Source organism: Cottoperca gobio, chromosome 17, assembly GCF_900634415.1.
Source record: "Cottoperca gobio chromosome 17, fCotGob3.1, whole genome shotgun sequence".
Lineage (NCBI taxonomy): Eukaryota > Metazoa > Chordata > Actinopteri > Perciformes > Bovichtidae > Cottoperca > Cottoperca gobio.
In genome coordinates, this window is record NC_041371.1 from 11620547 (window position 1) to 11638686 (window position 18140).

At 38.8% G+C, this 18140-nt stretch overlaps 2 protein-coding genes across 2 annotated transcripts; both read left to right on the forward strand.

Annotated features, from left to right (window-relative positions):
- The first annotated feature begins 5534 nt into the window (after positions 1-5534).
- On the forward strand, positions 5535-9408 carry LOC115022336 (espin-like protein). Its single transcript, XM_029453305.1, has 5 exons — positions 5535-5699; positions 5963-6095; positions 6369-6487; positions 7262-7441; positions 7744-9408. The coding sequence occupies exons 1-5, from the start codon at positions 5535-5537 to the stop codon at positions 9340-9342; spliced, it is 2196 nt and encodes a 731-aa protein (XP_029309165.1). The 3' UTR covers positions 9343-9408.
- A 788-nt stretch (positions 9409-10196) lies between these two features.
- LOC115022003 (ras-related protein Rab-6B-like) lies at positions 10197-17348 on the forward strand. Its single transcript, XM_029452783.1, has 8 exons — positions 10197-10389; positions 12984-13042; positions 13752-13805; positions 14210-14315; positions 14495-14606; positions 14763-14856; positions 15343-15409; positions 16294-17348. Exons 1-8 carry the CDS (start codon positions 10320-10322, stop codon positions 16356-16358), a joined length of 627 nt encoding a protein of 208 aa, XP_029308643.1. The 5' UTR covers positions 10197-10319; the 3' UTR covers positions 16359-17348.
- The last annotated feature ends 792 nt before the right edge of the window (positions 17349-18140 follow it).

An 18140-nucleotide genomic window follows, 5' to 3' on the forward strand; every position in this document is an offset into this window, starting at 1 on the left:
AATCCAGAAATAAATACAGGCTGTAAGTGTGTTGGTCATATTTCTTAAAGGTAAGTAATACAAATAACAACAGTATTAATAACAGTATTTCTATTCTATTTTCCAATAGAAAGTTTAAACCGCCAAATTAAATGTTTATATTAGTTTGACTGAGGAATTTGAAGAATGGGAGGTCTTTTCCCATGACAGTATTATGAAAATCAGGTATTGAATTCCTAAATACAATCTTGATCCTGCATTAATTTCTCCCTTTCAATGAGAACTTGATTAACATGTTTTATTCTAGAAGGTTACGTGCCAGATTAACCACGTTCACGAAATAGTCCATATCAGACACAAATTATCATTCAAAGCCGAGTCTTAAACATGTCTTTAAATATTGATATCAGCATATCTAACAGCCTTTCGTCACTTAAATATGAATGGTTTAAAAGTCTTTTTACAGGCAGAGGCAGAAAGAAGCCTGATGTATTTACCCTCACATTATGTGACTTCTGTACAGCCACATTATGTTTTCTGGTTGACACGTGATAAGGTCTAGTGCCCAGTCTCATCAGGTTAAGCATGCAAAGAGGGAAAATAAACATGACCCCAAGAGGACAGTGTTCTTGCTGATGGAACAACCTATAATAAAGATAACAACATCATGCTTTTCTCATGTCTGTTGCATAACAGTTTGTACTTTTGCTCAGGGTGAACACTTGTGCACGCCTGTGTGAGACTGTTGTTCTGCGTTTTTGCGGCCCTCCATTATTGATTATGTACTCACCATGTGCTCAGCTGCAGCAGGGCCAGTCAGACTAATCCCCTTTATAACAGAGGCAGAAATACTGGACTCCACACAAAGGTTGAGTGACTCAGGCACTGAGGTTACAGTACACTATTGATGCACACTAAGTTAGGTAAGATATCTTTAGGTCTTTTGTGTGTAATGAATGTTAAATATTTAAATCATGCCCTCAATATGTTTGTACTGTACAGTAGGTGAAGAGCTATGCAGGGAGCTTAACACACTTCCAGTAAACGTTGAAGGCAGCAGCTGGCCTTCAAACTATTCCCTGAAGGCAAGTGTAGACAACAAATTCAATTATAGTGATTACAAATGAGAAAATAATAAAATACCTAAAAAAAGATTTAATCCAACATTTTGTTTAATAAATTAAAGGTGCAGTCAGTGATTCTAATCCAATAATGTTTTTGTCAATTTCAGAGAATATCTCCTCACGGTCCACTAGCTGTTCGATCTGTGTGCGCGCTGAAATATAAACGGGGTTCAAACACAGGCTTGGCTCTGTAATGGGAAACAAACAAAGTGGAACGGACCGAGTCACACAACTAGTTCAGCCAATCAGCAACAGTGGGCGCTGGTGCTTGTGCACAGGACAGGGGGAAGGCCATGGATGTATAAAGACAGTGAGAGCGAAAGGGCCGGGTATATCTGGAAGGGAGTATTTGTTTGGGACGTTGAGTTCAAATATCAACAATCTTTCTCCAACATATCAGACTCCAACATTATACAGTAACAAGGAAACTGGATTTAAAAAAGGTTCAGACTAATTTACGTCCTTCACTCGTGCGTATGTAGAGATACATTTGAATTAAATATACCAATCCACACTGACTCTGTGAGGTTGGCCCAACATTTCTTTTTACGCTTTAAGTCTATTTTTGTTGCATTGAGTGAAGCGTAATCTGCAGAGACAGCAGTCCGTCTGTGAGCTCGCCTGTTTCACTAGAGGCAAATTCCCCTCGCTCACCATGGTGGGCGGCGGAATAAAATCATTAAATCAATACATACAACCACTGTTTATTTCTTCCCATGGACCGACACAAAAACTATTTTGGTTCAGTAAAAGATTCTGCAGTTAGCCAGCGTGGTGAAGACAGGTTAGCCAGCCAGCCCAATGGGGATTCCCACTTACTGTAAAATTAGTTGGATTGTCTCTCATGCCAGGAAAAAACAAAATAAATCACCAGTGAAAGATCAACATTAAGTCCACGAAACAAGTGCAATACAGTAATTAATCTCGCAAACATACAAATACATGCAGTGGTGTCCCCTCTGGAGCCTTTGGTCTCCATTACATTAATGCTCCAACGAGGAGTAGATAAAAGAAGTGTGTCGATATATGCTTGGCCACGAATCTGACAAAATGGTGGATGTAACAATGTTAGCTTAACTGCTATGGAACTGTGCCGGTAGGGGTTGTTATAGCAACATGTTCAACTGAAACCAACTGCTGGTGGCAGAATAATTAATAATATATAATAATTGATATACTTACGCAAAAATACAAAACTCTATATTGCTCCAAAGCCAAATGTGTGTGCCACAAGAAGTCAATAACTTGGCTGCAACCGTGGATATTGACTTTCATCAAGTGAGAAAATGTGAACAATGTGAGGAGGTGTCCACACACACACACACACACACACACACACACACACACACACACACACACACACACACACACACACACACACACACACACACACACCCCACCGGCCTACAGTATGTCGTCTCCTACATACATTCACAAAGCTTTTGTTCTATACTTCCAGGTGCAGTCACCCTATCCCACTTCTTTAATTATGCACACTAAGAAGGGCCCCCGTCTGAGGTTTGGGTCCAGGTGATGCCGCTCCTTGGTCTGACTTTTTATTGGCTGCTCCAGAGTAAAGAGACAACACCTTCTGGATTTTATGCCATAATATTTGTCTGTTTTTCATTATAGTCATATTTTTCTATAATTCTTCGAAACCTCCTTGCATTCATTCACTGTCACATTGTTGGTGAGTCCACAGTTTCTGGATATATTGTAAGTACTGCATGCATACTGTATGCATTTATATATATATATATACATATATAATACCAGATTTTGAATGAAAAATTAAGAGCTATAGAACTTATGTAAAAACAAAACTTGATATATTGGAATATGACAAAAAATAACAGAATTTTTAATTTATGTAATTGCAGAGTGAAACTCTTCTTTCTTTTAAATAAAAACACACGTAATTATGTTATTATTGAAATTTTAACCTTCGTTTAATCAGCCATGCTTAACTGAGATCAAATTAAATCTCTTTTTCAAGAGTATCCTGACTAAGATGGGCATCAACGACGATGTGTTGCAGACAAACAACATGAAAAATGACAACGTTTTAATTTAAGTATATTGCAAACCATTGACTGCATTAGATTGGTAAAAGCAGTAAATACAATGCATTTTGCATGTAAAAACACTAAATATATTTCAAGCTTTTCCCAGTCATGAAGATATCAGAATATAAATGTACTTAAAATTAAATCTTTACAAATGGTAATAATCGATGTTGTGCACAAAACAATTTACAAAGCTAAGCATCTGACTTCTTACGTGTGCATCTAATTGGGAGAAACACTGTAATTGTCCATGTAGTATTTAGGCTACTGAATGGCGCGGAGCTTATGAGAAAGTCCTGTGAATAAGGAAGGTTACCTGAAGCAGGATATCATGTCTCTCCAAACGCTAACACACTTTCTCCTGCACTCTGTGTGGGCTACGCTACCTTCGCTGACCAGGCTCCTGTTTCACCACTTCTTGTTTTTGAAGAAGTACTACGAGCTGCAGCCTGTGTTCTTTACATGGCGCATGTGTGGCATCAAGGAGGTCTCGGTCTCTTAGAAGATTACTTTGAAATCATTTATACTCACTGCTGTGTGACGCTGTGTGTCACATTTCTCTCCAGGAGGGGTCCTCTTTTGCCCACTTTATCTAGTTGTTATCAAATGTTGTTATTCTTGTTGTCACTTTTCAGAAAGAGGAGCTCCTGCTGCTTTAAGAAGTCCGAACTGTGAATGAACAGAGCCAACATGGAGAACAGCAAGGTGACCGATCATTAGTGTAGATAACAGTAAATAACAGTAGGAGACTTTAATGTGCCAATCACAGGTGTATCTAATAACATCACTAATTGCTGGAAAGGAGTCATAATTAATATTACCTGCTACACCTGTGCTTATGACAGGTCAAAATGTATTCAGCATCCCAAGGGAAGCGTGTTAGAAAAAGATTCAAACCAATGCCTACAAAAATATCTGCTGAACTCTGAAGAGTGCTAAAACTCAAAAAAGGAAATGCATATATAAAAAAGACTTCATTACATAAAAAATATCACAGAAATAAATATACTTTATAAGATTAGCATTCTTATTCATCACTGACCTTCCTATAGGCTACTGTTAACAGGGATGAGCAAAGTAGGCACCAAAGCAAACATGAATCACTGGAGCTCCTTGGAGAAAACAAGCTGATAATGATAATGATGTTCTGATAACAGGGTCAGTTACACACATCACAAAACATCAACATATTAATAAACAGCGTATCAACGTTTCATATGATATCTTACAAAACGGTTTTTTTGTGAGTTCTCCTACAGCAACACAAGCGATCAGTGAGCATGCGCAACACCCTGCAGTGCAGAACCTGTTAATGCAACACAACTACTTTGTTAGGTTTAGGAAACGATCGTGGTTTGGTTTTAAACAAGTAAGTCTGTTACTTTGGACTTAACTAGCTCAACATACGTACGTTTTCTAACAAACATAATTTAACGTTGACTTTTGGCTTCACATGGGACACGGGACACGCACAGCGGTCGGGGGTACATGCTAAATCTCTTAAATTGCATCCGTTTCCCTCACTTGCGTCTTAATCCCTCCCATAGGAGAGGCATGGAGAGTAAACCACGCGAGGAGAGAGGACACGAGGAAATGTGGTTTTAGAGAAATGAGACGTCCTTTCCTTTGAAGCGTCACATTAAGGGACGTCTGCTTCTGATGTCGGCGATCACAGCTGATCAGCTGTCAGTCTGCTTCAACATCTGTAGAGACTTTTGATGGAGTTTGTGCCCACACGTGCACTTTGCTTATATTAACAAAGGCACACAGTTATCACTGCCAAAGCAGCAGCAGCAGCCTGGTACCTGTCTAACAAACACGTGAATAAAAATTATGCATTATTATTATTTGATATTCTGATGGTGAACTCATTATTTAATAACCCACAATGTGATTATGGTTTATTTTGAACACTGGACATTTTTTTTATTAGGCTTAATGTTTTAGGGAAAATACGTAATTCGTATCAAACCTCACGCTCAGGAATGTTCAGCTTCACATGTGACTGAATGGAGACGACGATAAATAAAAATATAGATGTCAAAAGGGTTTCTTGCAGACAGACAGACAGACAGACTCTTCGACTCTCTCTAAATGTAATTGTATTCATAATAAAAGTTGATGGGAGAAATAACAGATCATGAAAAGAAAAATATTTATTTTAATGAAGAAAGTTATCCGTGGTCCGTTTTGTTGTTTAGGCCAACAATTAACAGATGTTTAACTATATGGTTAATCAGAAAACAAATACAATAATAAAAACAAAGATGCACTTGAGTTTAATCTGTTTAAACTGGGGTATGAAACTCGAGTGATGTGGAAATGTATCAGTAGCTGATCAGCTGCAGCGTCCAATCAAAAACTGATGTCCAGTAAGGGGGCGTGTCTGCTGGTAAAATACTTCCGTGAAGGCTGCTCTCGTGCATCCTCACTCCTCGCTCCTCGGAGCTTTGGGAAGGTCTTCAAGATAGCCCACCAGAACGACTTCCGGTTCAAGCAAGGATCGAGGAGCGAGGAAATATCAAATAATGTACACCTGTGTGAAAGCCCTTTATTCTTTTGACCCATTCATCCACCCCTATACTATATCACCTGACTTCCTTAGAGGCAGCCCTGCATGTCCTGGCTCACGTGGATGATATACAAATTATAGTGCACTACTTTTCGTAGGTAGTCTATATAAGTACAAACAGTGAAAGAGAACAGCCTGAAATAAAAGCACTGTGAGGAAAACAAGGTTGAACTGTCATTGAAGCATGGCTCACCCCTGTTCTGTGTGTGTGTGTCCAGCAGCCAGTGAAGGAGGTGCTCCCCCTGCCTCGACACCCTTCCCCACTTCCTGTGACCTGTTCCTCTCTGACCCCTGCTGCCATTTCAAAGAAATACAACACAGGCTCCATGCAGAATGTGCAGGTGGCCTCCTCAGGTGATTAACAAAGAGACCATTTCTGAAGAAGAATCTCGTTTTTGAAGAATCTTTATTAATCACTCAAAAATGTGAGAGATATTCCTGAAATTAGATACAGATAATTGTCAATAAGAATGTCTCTAATAACATATATACAACGGATAACTGTCCGTGACGTAGCATTTCCACAATGTCATTATGTACAACTGAAAGTGAACAACAACAACAACAAAAACATTTTGAATCTTTTTAAAACTGAATTGTTGACACTTGGCCTTTATTATGTTACAGTGGTGACATCGTTCAGCTATCTGAAGCCTCCAGAGAGGGATCTCACCCTGATGTCCCACATGAAGTCTATTAAGTCTCTGAAGCACGCTGGCTTCACTGCCGTCTTCACTGGACAAACGGTGAGCCTTCCAGATAAACATAAACTCTGTAATAAGTGCACAAAATAACATTAAAGTGTTCTCTACATGAGTGGAACATTAGATGTTGTGGTCTGAAGTTTGTTCTGCTGCAAAAAATGCACCATAATATGAATCTTCACGTATTAAAGGCCCTGCACTACTTCTGCCAAGCTAGCTAATTAACGCTAGCTCTGTGAGTTGGTTGACAACTCAATCTCTGATGTTTCCAGGTGTCATATTTTAAAACAATAACCCAGTAAAAGCATCTTAGTTATGCACTTGATGGCTACATACATGATACCCCCCCTTGCACACCACTCGACATGTTGAAAAACCCAAAGCTTGACTGATGGGGCATGCATAGCTAGGATAACTGAGCTATAATTGGACAATCACTGTTGTAGGGGAGGGTGTAGCAAATAGTTAATTAGGCCTTGGCTCAGTGTGTAGTTGGATGGAGCTGTGCTGGGAAATACGTGAGGTCATCGAAGTTCATGAATAAATAAGAATGACAAAGGTGTATCAAAGCTAAGTGATGACACCTGTGTGGATGAACCATGGGTGTTAGGGTTACATTTATACTGTTTTATTTTTAATATACAGTATATATTTACAGAATTTTGCATGACTTTTAGGACCCACTGGTGCACAGTTGATGGTCACTTAGGTAATTCATCAGAGGACATAAAGAGTGTCAGAAAATAGACTTGTGTTGTTATTTTGGCTAATCCGACTATACCACTGACACTCTGACTGTCTTACATGGTTGAGCAGAAGCTTGACAGTGATGAGCTGATGGACGAGGTACCAATCGTCGATGTGATCCTGGCTGACATCGACTCCCTGGTGCCCACTCACGATGAAGCCGGCCGCCCCATAGCAGAGTGGAAACGACAGGTGATGGTGCGGCAGCTGCAGGTCAGGCTGCAGGATGAGGAGGATCAGAGGAGACAGGTACGCATGTGTACTTTTATGGGCTGTGTGTGAGTCTGTAGGTGATGTATGTAATTGTATATGTATGCATGAGCACAAATCTGTGTACACAATCATATGTGACAGGATTACAAGAGGTAGAGACTATTTAGATTAATGGTTCTCAAACTAAGAAGCTTCATATTGAATGGACAAACAGAATGGTTTTAATTTTCTCGTTTAACATGCACCAGGAAAGAGAACAATTTAAAATGTTAAATTAGTCCTTTGACAAAATCATCTCTCAGGATTGTTTGCTAAATATTTATTTGTACCTCTAACAGGACATGCCTAATGACTACATGCCAGTGGACAGCTGGAAGTACTCCCAAACCCACAACGCAGTCTTGGGGCCCTTTGGGGAGCTCTTAACAGAGGATGACCTCGTGTATCTGCAGCAGCAGATCGAATCTGTTTCCCTGCAGAAGCGCTGCCAGGCCTATGAGCTGGAGCTGACCAGGCTGACCGAGGAGCTGCGGTCCATTTTACCTGATCCAATCGTGAACATCTCCATTAACAAAGAGGTTCTACAAAAGATGGACGCAGAGGGGAAAATGCCCCTCGCTTTGCCAATGTGGTGCAGTCGTGTCTCAGAGATTGTTAAGAGTATGTCGCTGCTGGTGGCTAATCTGACGCAAACCACAGAAGAGGGGGGAGAGAGGAGGATAGTGGAAGGCATGATGGAGGAGATGAGGGGTTTGCAGGGGGTAAGCAATAGTTTAGGAATTGATTTAGGCCAAGGATTGCCGGAACAGGGCCAAGAGACGGTGACAGCACATGAAGAGACCTTTAGTGGATGTAGGATTCCTCACATAGGGATGGCGTCCGCTTTTAGCCATCGATTGGAGACCAACAGCTATAGCAGAGCACGGAGGGAGAGGGTGGAGAGGGAGATCCAGCAGTCTGGGGTGTCGGTCAGAAACCTCAGATCCAACTTTGAAGGTCAGATTGGGGGCATTTATCCCTTCGCTGGCGTTATGAAAGGAGGCCAGGTAATGTTTGGAGCTCCAGAATTAAACAACCAGAATGCCAACACAGGCCTCAGCTGCGAGTTGAGCCACTGCGATCCTCCTAAAAACCTTATACCTATAATGGAGACTACTAGCTTAAGGAAAGAGCGTATCGTGGTGCTGTTCCTGAGCCACTGGAAGAAATCTGCATATGCTATTTCAGTGAGAGCAGCGAGACGGAGACAGGGACAGGAAGCACTGTCAGGGAGAGTGACAGGAGCATTGCCCCAACAGAAAATCACCTCCATGTTTCAATTCTGCCAACAACGATGTGCTGTGGACAAGATGCTAAACTCCTGGAGGAATAAAGTAGGTCTCAAAGATTCACAAAAGTCCTGTTTGTCGTCCTCCTCACAAAATCCACCCCCTCGAGTAACCTTCTGCCCAGAGCAATTCCTGCCAGACGTGGATGGTGTTGCAGTGACCCACGACAGCTTGACCCTTGACCTCTTCATGCTGGGATACTTCCACATCCTAGAGCAAGAGCTGTCATCGGAGGAGAGGAAGATGAGACATCTACTCTGCTTCGAGGTCTTTGACCATGTAGGCTGTTTCTCCTGGGAGATGGTGAGGGACTTCCACAAGGCTGTTCTCAAGGAAATCCAGGCTGGGAGTCGACAGTGGAGCGACGGCTTCGAGGACATCAAAGTTCGCTTCTTTGGGGACTCGAGACCGTGTCACTGTCCATCGCCATCATTGTTGCCAGATTCCAGACTCGTACCCAAAGTTATAGTTCAAACTGCAACTCCAGAAGAGTGTGGCAGTGACACAAACTTCTCTTGCTTCAACAACGAAGACATTTGTAAATATATTGACCGCAGCTTTGCTTTCTGGAAGGAGAAGGAGGCAGAGCTGTTTGAATTTGCACATTAGTATTAAGGTTTTATTTGAAATTTTTGCACAAAATGATGACATGTTGGTGTGTTTATTTTTGGTTAACTGACGGGAGCTGAATAAAATTCTGTTTAGAATTATTGATGCATTATTATTTAACAAACTTAATTTATAATTACAGTTATTAGTTGTTTACATCCCAATCACTGAAAAACAAAGGCATCCAAGTTATGCATAACATTTTCTTTACATCCATTTACTGCAAACACCATTCCATTTATGATATCATTTTTGTAATCCGACAGCACTACCACAGAAATCGTTGTTTACAATTCAATGACTTCATTAAGATCTCAGAGTATTCTTATAATGTGTTAGCACTCTATTGCCACTTCAAGGGGCTTGAAAAGATGAAGTATATCATAAAAGATACCCAAATATATTCAGTTTACTATCAAAATATGACAAACAAAAGCTCACATTTCCTCACATTTCATTTTAGAAGATGAAAATGCTGGGAATGTTTTTTTTTCTTTTTTTTTCTTTTTTATTATATAAACAATTAGTTGCAGATACATTTTTTGTTGATCGACTAATCAATTAAACAACTAATAATTTCAGCTCTAATTTTAAATACTTTATATAGTGTTCATCACGTTTTATTAGATACTAATTAAGGTACAATCACTTAAGAAAGTACAGTACCTGAATAAATATACAACTGACTTAAAATGTAATGTACTAAACCGTCATGTACCTTTATATAACAGCCATGCATGTTTTTATAATCTTATATCTACATAAAAAACATAGTTTCGTATGGTTTCCTACAGAAAGGTGACGGATTGAAATAGGTCGCGCATGCGCACAAGCTCCCTAAATTGACAGGAGGATGTTGAGCTGCATTCCCATCATTCTGTGAGGAGAGGAGGATCCCCCTGCGCACCCACAACGGAGGAGACGCCTAGCGATAAGAACATTTAAAATAATCCAAGTTGAGCTCTTTATCTGCCACCATGTCAGCTGGAGGAGATTTAGGGAACCCCCTGAGGAAATTTAAACTCGTATTTTTGGGAGAGCAGAGCGGTGAGTCAGATCTTGGGGATGTTTGGTGTTGTCCTGCCCTAATGCTATACATGCGTAGAAGGCCATGTATGTTATCCTTGTTGATTTTAAAGTTTTTGCTGAATCTAAAGGATGTGACTGGCTTTGGGTAATTTGATGACCATGTATCTCTTGGCACAATCGTTGACTGTAGAAAATCTGATTAACCGAAGGAGAAAAAAACCTCGCATGCATATAAATGTCACCCTTGGATTAACTATTACCATCACGACCACTCACTGCTAATTGTACTAATTATCCTTGAGGATTGTTTAGCTGTCGCAAATTGTCATAACTCGCATCATAGCAGGCGATATGAATTCAGATGTTTTGATGTGCTGCAGTGACCGACAAAATATGCTCAGCCTGTTTCCAGATAACCGCTTTATTTCCTTCACATCTCTTATTTCTAACATGAACAATCATTTATTCCACTACATGACAGTGTGTAATGTTTTTCTCCATCTCAGGGTTTTTTAGATTTGATTTAGAGAAGATGAATAAACAGTCCCCCATGTGTCAGTTAGGGACACACCCTAGGCTGGCGATGTCTGTAGCATCTCGAAACCTCGCAGTCTCCGGTTCGGTCCCATACATAATGAAATAAAAACGATCTTGACAATACCACAACATTATACTGTTTATTCAAAAATAGTTTTATTTAGGGTGGGGAATGACTGTGTGTGATTTAATGTGATGGCACAAATTCGGGAGGTGCTGATCGATAATGGTTTAGCGCTGTAAAGCTGCCTGAATACGTGTTCAGACATCAGACATCCAGAGTGGCAGGAGGAGCTCATATCCCATAAAATACAGCAGCAGAATAAACACAAATAGGCTTAATATGACAACAGCTTTACTGGTGTTTGTGTCTTACATTGTGATGCTCCAGTGTGTGTACTGCATGTCTATGAGGAGGCTGTGTGTCGACTACAAGCCTCCCTGTGTGTGTGTGTGTTTGTGTGGCCTGCACTGCAATGTTGCTGTCCACGGTGCTGAATCGAGGCCTGGTGTGGCCACTGCCCATCGCTGGCTTCAAAACTACTGATGTCTGCATAGAGAGACTCTGCATGAGAGTCCGGGGCCTGCTGGAAAAGTCCAGTCCTCACTCATGTTGTAGATGTGATGTAAAATGGTGCTAAAGATGGTGCTGGGTGGGATGTAAATAAGAATCCAGCTCACAAGGCTCACCTTGGTCCTCCATTATGAACGCTGCTACATAAGGGTTATGTGTCTGTCTGCTTAAGGATGGCCTTGTACATTTTTAGTGATCGTGGATCATTTTTTGGACACAACTTCTCTTTTCCTAATTGTTCTTTCTTCATCACAATAAAAGAAAGAATATAGAATAAAAGAGAAACAATTATTCATTCAATCGATCCGTTGGTTAACAGAAAATATATCGACAACTATTTTTAAAATGTAATATATAACCGTTTATTTATAGGGACATTTATATACGTTTATAGCATGGACCAATGCCACATACCAGAGCATTAAAAGCCTAATCTGCATTCAAAAAGAAAATACATACAAAACAACACAAACCATCATACTATATTAATAATAAAAGTAATTTGATAATCAATGTTTCAATCATTAAATTGGACAAAACTGTCAAATACTGTGAGCGTGCAGCTTCTCCAATGTGAGGATTTCCTGCTTTTCTCTGTTTTGTATTATTGTTAACTTTTCACTTGTTGATCAGACAAAACAACACGTTCGAATTCGTCACCTTGGCCGATTTTTAACAGGCAATTTTATGACTAAATTATTAATTGAATAACCAAATTAATGGTTGATAGATTATTTCATTAAAACAATTTTAGTTGCAGTCATAAAAAGCTCCATTAGGTAGTTTCTCATTATTGACATTCTTTTTCGCCACACATTTCTTTCACATTGATTTGATATTGAAGAACATTTAAACATCTTCTTCAGCAGTGTGAAATGTTAAGTTGCTTTTGCTTTCACCTAATCATTGATATATACTGATACTAATTTCTATGTCTTTTAAATGAATTTTTAGAACAGAAAATGTAGAATCATATTTGTTAATTATTTACTTCATAATGAATTGTATTTTGTTGTCATGGAAGATAATTTATTTGATGAATTTCAAGTTACTCCTTGATTAATTATCACAGATGTTAATTAACTTCAGATAATTTTAATTGAATTATTGGTATATTTTTGAGGATTTTTGGGGCCCTTTTCTTTCATATTTGGAAAAGGACAGTTGTTGACATTATATCGAATTATGAGGCAGATTTTGTTCTAAGGTACATAAGATGACTTATGGTTTTTCTTTTAATGGTTTCAACTCTTCATGTCATATTCTAATATTGAAATAGACATTTTCCTTCTTTCGATCGTGATGTTACAATGGCAGTGGTTGAATGGTATATTGCACATTTTGTCATTTAAGTGAATTCTGTCACACCAACAAATACAGTGGACAGTAAATGTTATATCATTCTGTTGAATTTATTCAGGAATCTGTGTATTCATGATCTTGATTCTTTATCATCTGAACTAACACCTAACTAAAAATCAACCTCTGTTCTCTGTTCTAGTGGGGAAAACATCTCTCATCACTAGATTCATGTATGACAGTTTCGACAACACGTATCAGGTGAGACTCGGACCAGACGCAGAACCAAAAAGATCAGAACACATAGAAATGTATATAGAAGAATATAATGCACGATATGATGACTGGATCAGGTCAATAACTGTACTTAAGAGGTGACAGTGGTGTCCTTGGATAAGCTTATCTATTTTTTGCCATTATTTCTAAACAATTTCAATACCAAAAGTCCTGTGATGTTAGATTTGAATAAATGGAATAATGGGATTTATCACACTATAGGTCTACAATATATTAAGCCTTCTTTGGTATTATAGTGACCGACAAACAACTGAATAATGCCCAAAAATGCCTGATTGAAACACACATTACACATTACAAATCAGGGTCTATATAAGTTAAGTTAATTTGAATGTTGTCACTACAATTATCAAAAGGAAATGTTCGTAATGCAATGCAAGGCTCTTAAAAAGAGAATACAGATTATTGTGTCCCTTGTCTTTCTTAGCAGTTAGCTACATAACAAGTCTGAATGATTGAGCCCTGAGGGTAATACAAATTATATTAGTTTTTCAGTCCGATTCAATTTCAGTGGTTATTGGCAGTTTTTTTAGTTTTTTTAGCTGAACAGCTCTTTGTGTTGTCCTTCATTTAAACAACGGTCAATCTGCTCGAAACAACAGATCGTGCATGGAGCCATTTAGCTTTTAAAGTCTGGCTAATACTAATGATTTTTGTTCTTTCTCCACCGCAGGCAACCATTGGAATAGACTTCCTATCAAAGACAATGTACCTGGAAGACCGAACAGTAGGAAGCCTTTATTGTCATTTAACATTCAAGTAAACATATGAAGATCTTTACACATGTAAAGATGAATTCATGTTTTTGTACACTAATCTTTGATTTGTTTGGCTTACAACTGTTTTCACAGACTAACACGATTATGTTAAGGTTATTTCTGCTAGTAATTGTTTTGGATTTTCAAGGTCTAAGAAGTCAAAGCCTTTCCCGTGGATCAACTACTTCAGCTAGTATTAATATTATTTCTTTAATAATACAAGTTGATACTGGCTTATCCCTTTGGTGTATTTACATCAAGGCCTTACATCTGTATAGTCTGTGTGTAGTATGATGTTGTTGAAGGTTTGTGTGTGTGTGTGTGTTTGTGTGTGTGTGTGTCTGTGTATTTGTGTCTATGTGTGTAAATGCAGGTAAGGCTGCAGCTGTGGGATACTGCTGGGCAGGAGCGTTTCAGGAGTCTCATCCCCAGCTACATTCGAGACTCTACAGTAGCTGTGGTTGTCTATGACATTACAAGTGAGCAGCAAGCTGCTAATTTACCAATGAGCTTGTATGCATTGTACTGCTATGCTCTTGATCTGTCGTTTTGTCTGAAATACATAATAATACAGTAAAGAAGCTCTATTTGTACAAGGGATTTTAACACTGTTAGCACAGAAAAGACTTGATTTAAAGTAAGTGTCTGGTCTACGCAGATGTGAACTCATTCCAGCAGACCTGCAAATGGATCGATGACGTCAGGACAGAGAGAGGTAGTGACGTCATCATCATGCTAGTCGGCAACAAAACAGACCTGGAAGAGAAGAGGTAAATATGTCATATACAATATTTAGCTAATGTAGTCTTTGACATGAAGATATTTTGTTAACGGAGCAGAAAGCGTGTCGTTAAAAGCAACATGTCAGTACTGAATAAATTATGCTTCGACGTCGTGATGCTGAGTGTGGCCTGATTTTCCTGCAGGCAAATCATGATCGAGGAAGGAGAGCAGAGAGCCAAAGAGCTGAACGTCATGTTCATCGAGACCAGTGCCAAGACAGGCTGCAATGTCAAACAGGTGATCCCTGCAGTTTCACCACATTTCACAGTATTTTGGCTGTCAGTTGCTCCCAGCCTTTCTGCCATTCCTGTGTCCCTCCAAGGTGATTGAGTCACCATCCAGAATAGAGAAAATGTGTGTTAATATGTAAAAAAGTCGTAACAAGTGTAGTGGAAAATGTGCAGAAAGGAGGTATTGTGCACATCCAATGTGAGTGGGTTCAGGGCAAAAGTAGCAAACAAAGGAAAAAGAGAGGTAGCCTGCACACTGAAGATTGCAAGCTTCACAAAACAGTACTGGATTGTAACTTAGTACTTAATTAGGAGATCAAATGATTCACTCTATACATAAAAAACACATAATATCTTCACAAAGGCAACCGTCCTACTCTTGCTATCCTCTCTTGCATGCTCTCCCCTCATTTTCTCCTATATGTACATCTTCTTTTCAACTTTTATGATCCCTAACCCTCCCTCTTCTCCTCTCCTCCTCCTCTCCTCCAAGCTGTTTCGTCGGGTTGCAGCAGCCCTACCTGGAATGGAAAGTTTGGACGATGCAAATCCTGAAGGCAGTATCCTTTACAGCCGCTGTGATTCACGGTGCCGAGAGCCACACAGCCAAGAAATAGGCAGCTTATTTTTAATCTCTTAGTGGTTGTTGGCGCTAGTACAAACAGACCGCCCAGCCTACTGAAGCATCAGCCATTAAAGCTTTTTTGCTTAATAGAAAGGAAATGCACAGAGCCAGGAAGGTAGTGTGGAGGCACAGCTACAGCACCACATAGTGGTCGTCTGGGAAGTGACATACACTGAGGTTGTGTGATGGAGGATGGATGAGGGTCTGATTGAAAAGAGAGATACTTATCAATACAAGAGAAATAATTCATGAAAATCTATTAAATGAAATTACTATATTCTATTCATGTCATCTTTTTACAATATAAAGATAGATACAACTAGCATTTGACTTTAAATTACAGCCTAATAATTGATAAAGACATAAATTACACTCTAAGTATTTTTTTAAATTACTGGGTATTTATTTAATAGTTATGGGTTACAGTAATATTATTACCGGGTAACAAGCCAAAATAATTGGCAAAACGTGCTGACAGTGTTAATTGGAAAACCAATGATTGTAGCTTGAGAACAAAACATTAGGCTAAGCTGTGGCTATACAATTACTGTTTATATTATTTTAAATTGATAAATACTGTGAAACAGTAATGTAGTTTTGGGATGCAAAGTAAGATCCATCTGATATATATCATCATATATCATAAAATATTTTTGTCCTGTCATATCATGAGATTATTAAAGGTTATACAAAATATTTACACTGTAACTTGCGGGCGGTAATTTAAAGCATTACTCATTTGACTGTCATATGTCGTGCCATAATATTTTACTTTCGCTCATTTACCATCTGACTTTTCCTTAACTGGACTTTTCCCAGTGATTGACATCAAGCTGGACAAACCGGCAGAGCCTACTGTCCCCGAGGGCGGGTGCTCATGTTAATGCAGAGCTGAAATCGGACAGCTCCCTTCACACCATAGGCTTGTTGTGTTGCTTACTACTGGTTAGCTTCCAGTTGACTTCTCTAATTGGATATAGGATACGGGCCTTGTATCTGATTGGACAAATCAAATGTTATCTTTCAGTCTTGTTCAGTTGTAAAATATTGTATACTTTGTCAATATGTAAGTGACTGGAGGAGAACAGGAAAAAATAAACCCAACCAAATGATGAAATGAAAACGAACAAAAAACAGTTTTGAAAAAATTAAAAAGGAGAAAAACGGGACAACCAACAGAATTCTTTTCGCTGTTATGTTTTGTATTTTTTATATATAAAAAGGGAAAGCACCAAAAATGATGCCTAAACACAGAGGAAGAAATAGTGGGGGGTCGGCCATTTTTCACGATGGCCGAACACGTCTGAATGTCTGCAGCACGCATGCACGTTGATCTGATCTTTGACCTTTGGCCTTCCCTCCAGGGTCTCCGCACTCTGGAAGGAGGTTGACTATCTTAGAATGTTTTATAGCATCTCTCTATAGCATCTCATGACAAAATGTATCTCATTTGATATTCCCACAAGAGTCAACTTTCAGTAGGTTCACCTAACAGTAGCTGTGAAAATGTGGCACTCTATCTCTCTATGAGTTTAACTTTTATAGAACAAACTGTACTGTGGTTGAAAAAAAAGAAGTAATAAAAAGACAACTTACTATCACAACACCCCTTCCCTCCAATCCAAACACTCCTCTCCCTTTCCCCCTTTCCCCCTTCCCTCTGTCCTTCCCAGTCTCCCCATCCCTTCATCCCGGTAATACACATATAACGATCCACTGTAATGCACTGCACTGTATATAATAATGTAATATGTATGTTGTGAACGTCCCTCTGTAGAAGTGGTCCTTGTTCACCAGTATGAATAATGTAATAATGTTTAATGATTAATAAATTACAGATTAAAGGGCTTCACTCTCATAACCATCAACATTTACCTGGTAGCAAAATGGTCTATTTAATCTTGGATTGTATTTCCTGTTTTACTAATTGAATCTAAAAATGTCTTCTTACACACAGTTTTACGTCACTGTGGAAATATACAAATAACAAAGACAAAAAGAAGAGGCAAGGCTTTGATGAGATTTCACTCAAACAGGTTTGTATATCTTTAACCACATCAGCAGTTTCATAAAAGAAGAAAAAAAGACAGAAAACAGAAAACTGACGGCTGTGGTTTACAGCAGAAGCATTTTTGTAATTTAAGGTTTTACCGCTAAGTGAGAACATGTTAAATAGGCTATCTTATTTTTGTTATCTCTAACAACACATCATCTCATAAGAAGTATGCAGTGGTGGAGAGTAACTAAGTACATGTACTGTACTTGGGTATATTTTTGAGGTATTGCTCATTTATACTTACTAAATATTATACTTTTTACTCCACTACATTTATCTGAAAGCTTTAGCTAGTTTGAAGATTCGGATTAATAATAGAAAATATAATCATGAAATAATTGATCATGTATTACTATAGGTTAAGATAAAACTTTATTGATCACTTTGTGAAACTCACAGTATGATTAGTAAAAAAGAAACTCCTATATTATAGTACTTTTACTTTTGCTGCTCTAGTTATATTTGGATGTTAATATTTGATGACACAGGTGGAGCAGATTGTCCCTCTACAATTTGAATTGGCTGTTTGCCAAGTAATGTTGTCATTTGCTCATAGTTGGCAGAAGGTAGTAGTTAGATACCTATTCAATTAATCAATGTCTTCAATTGA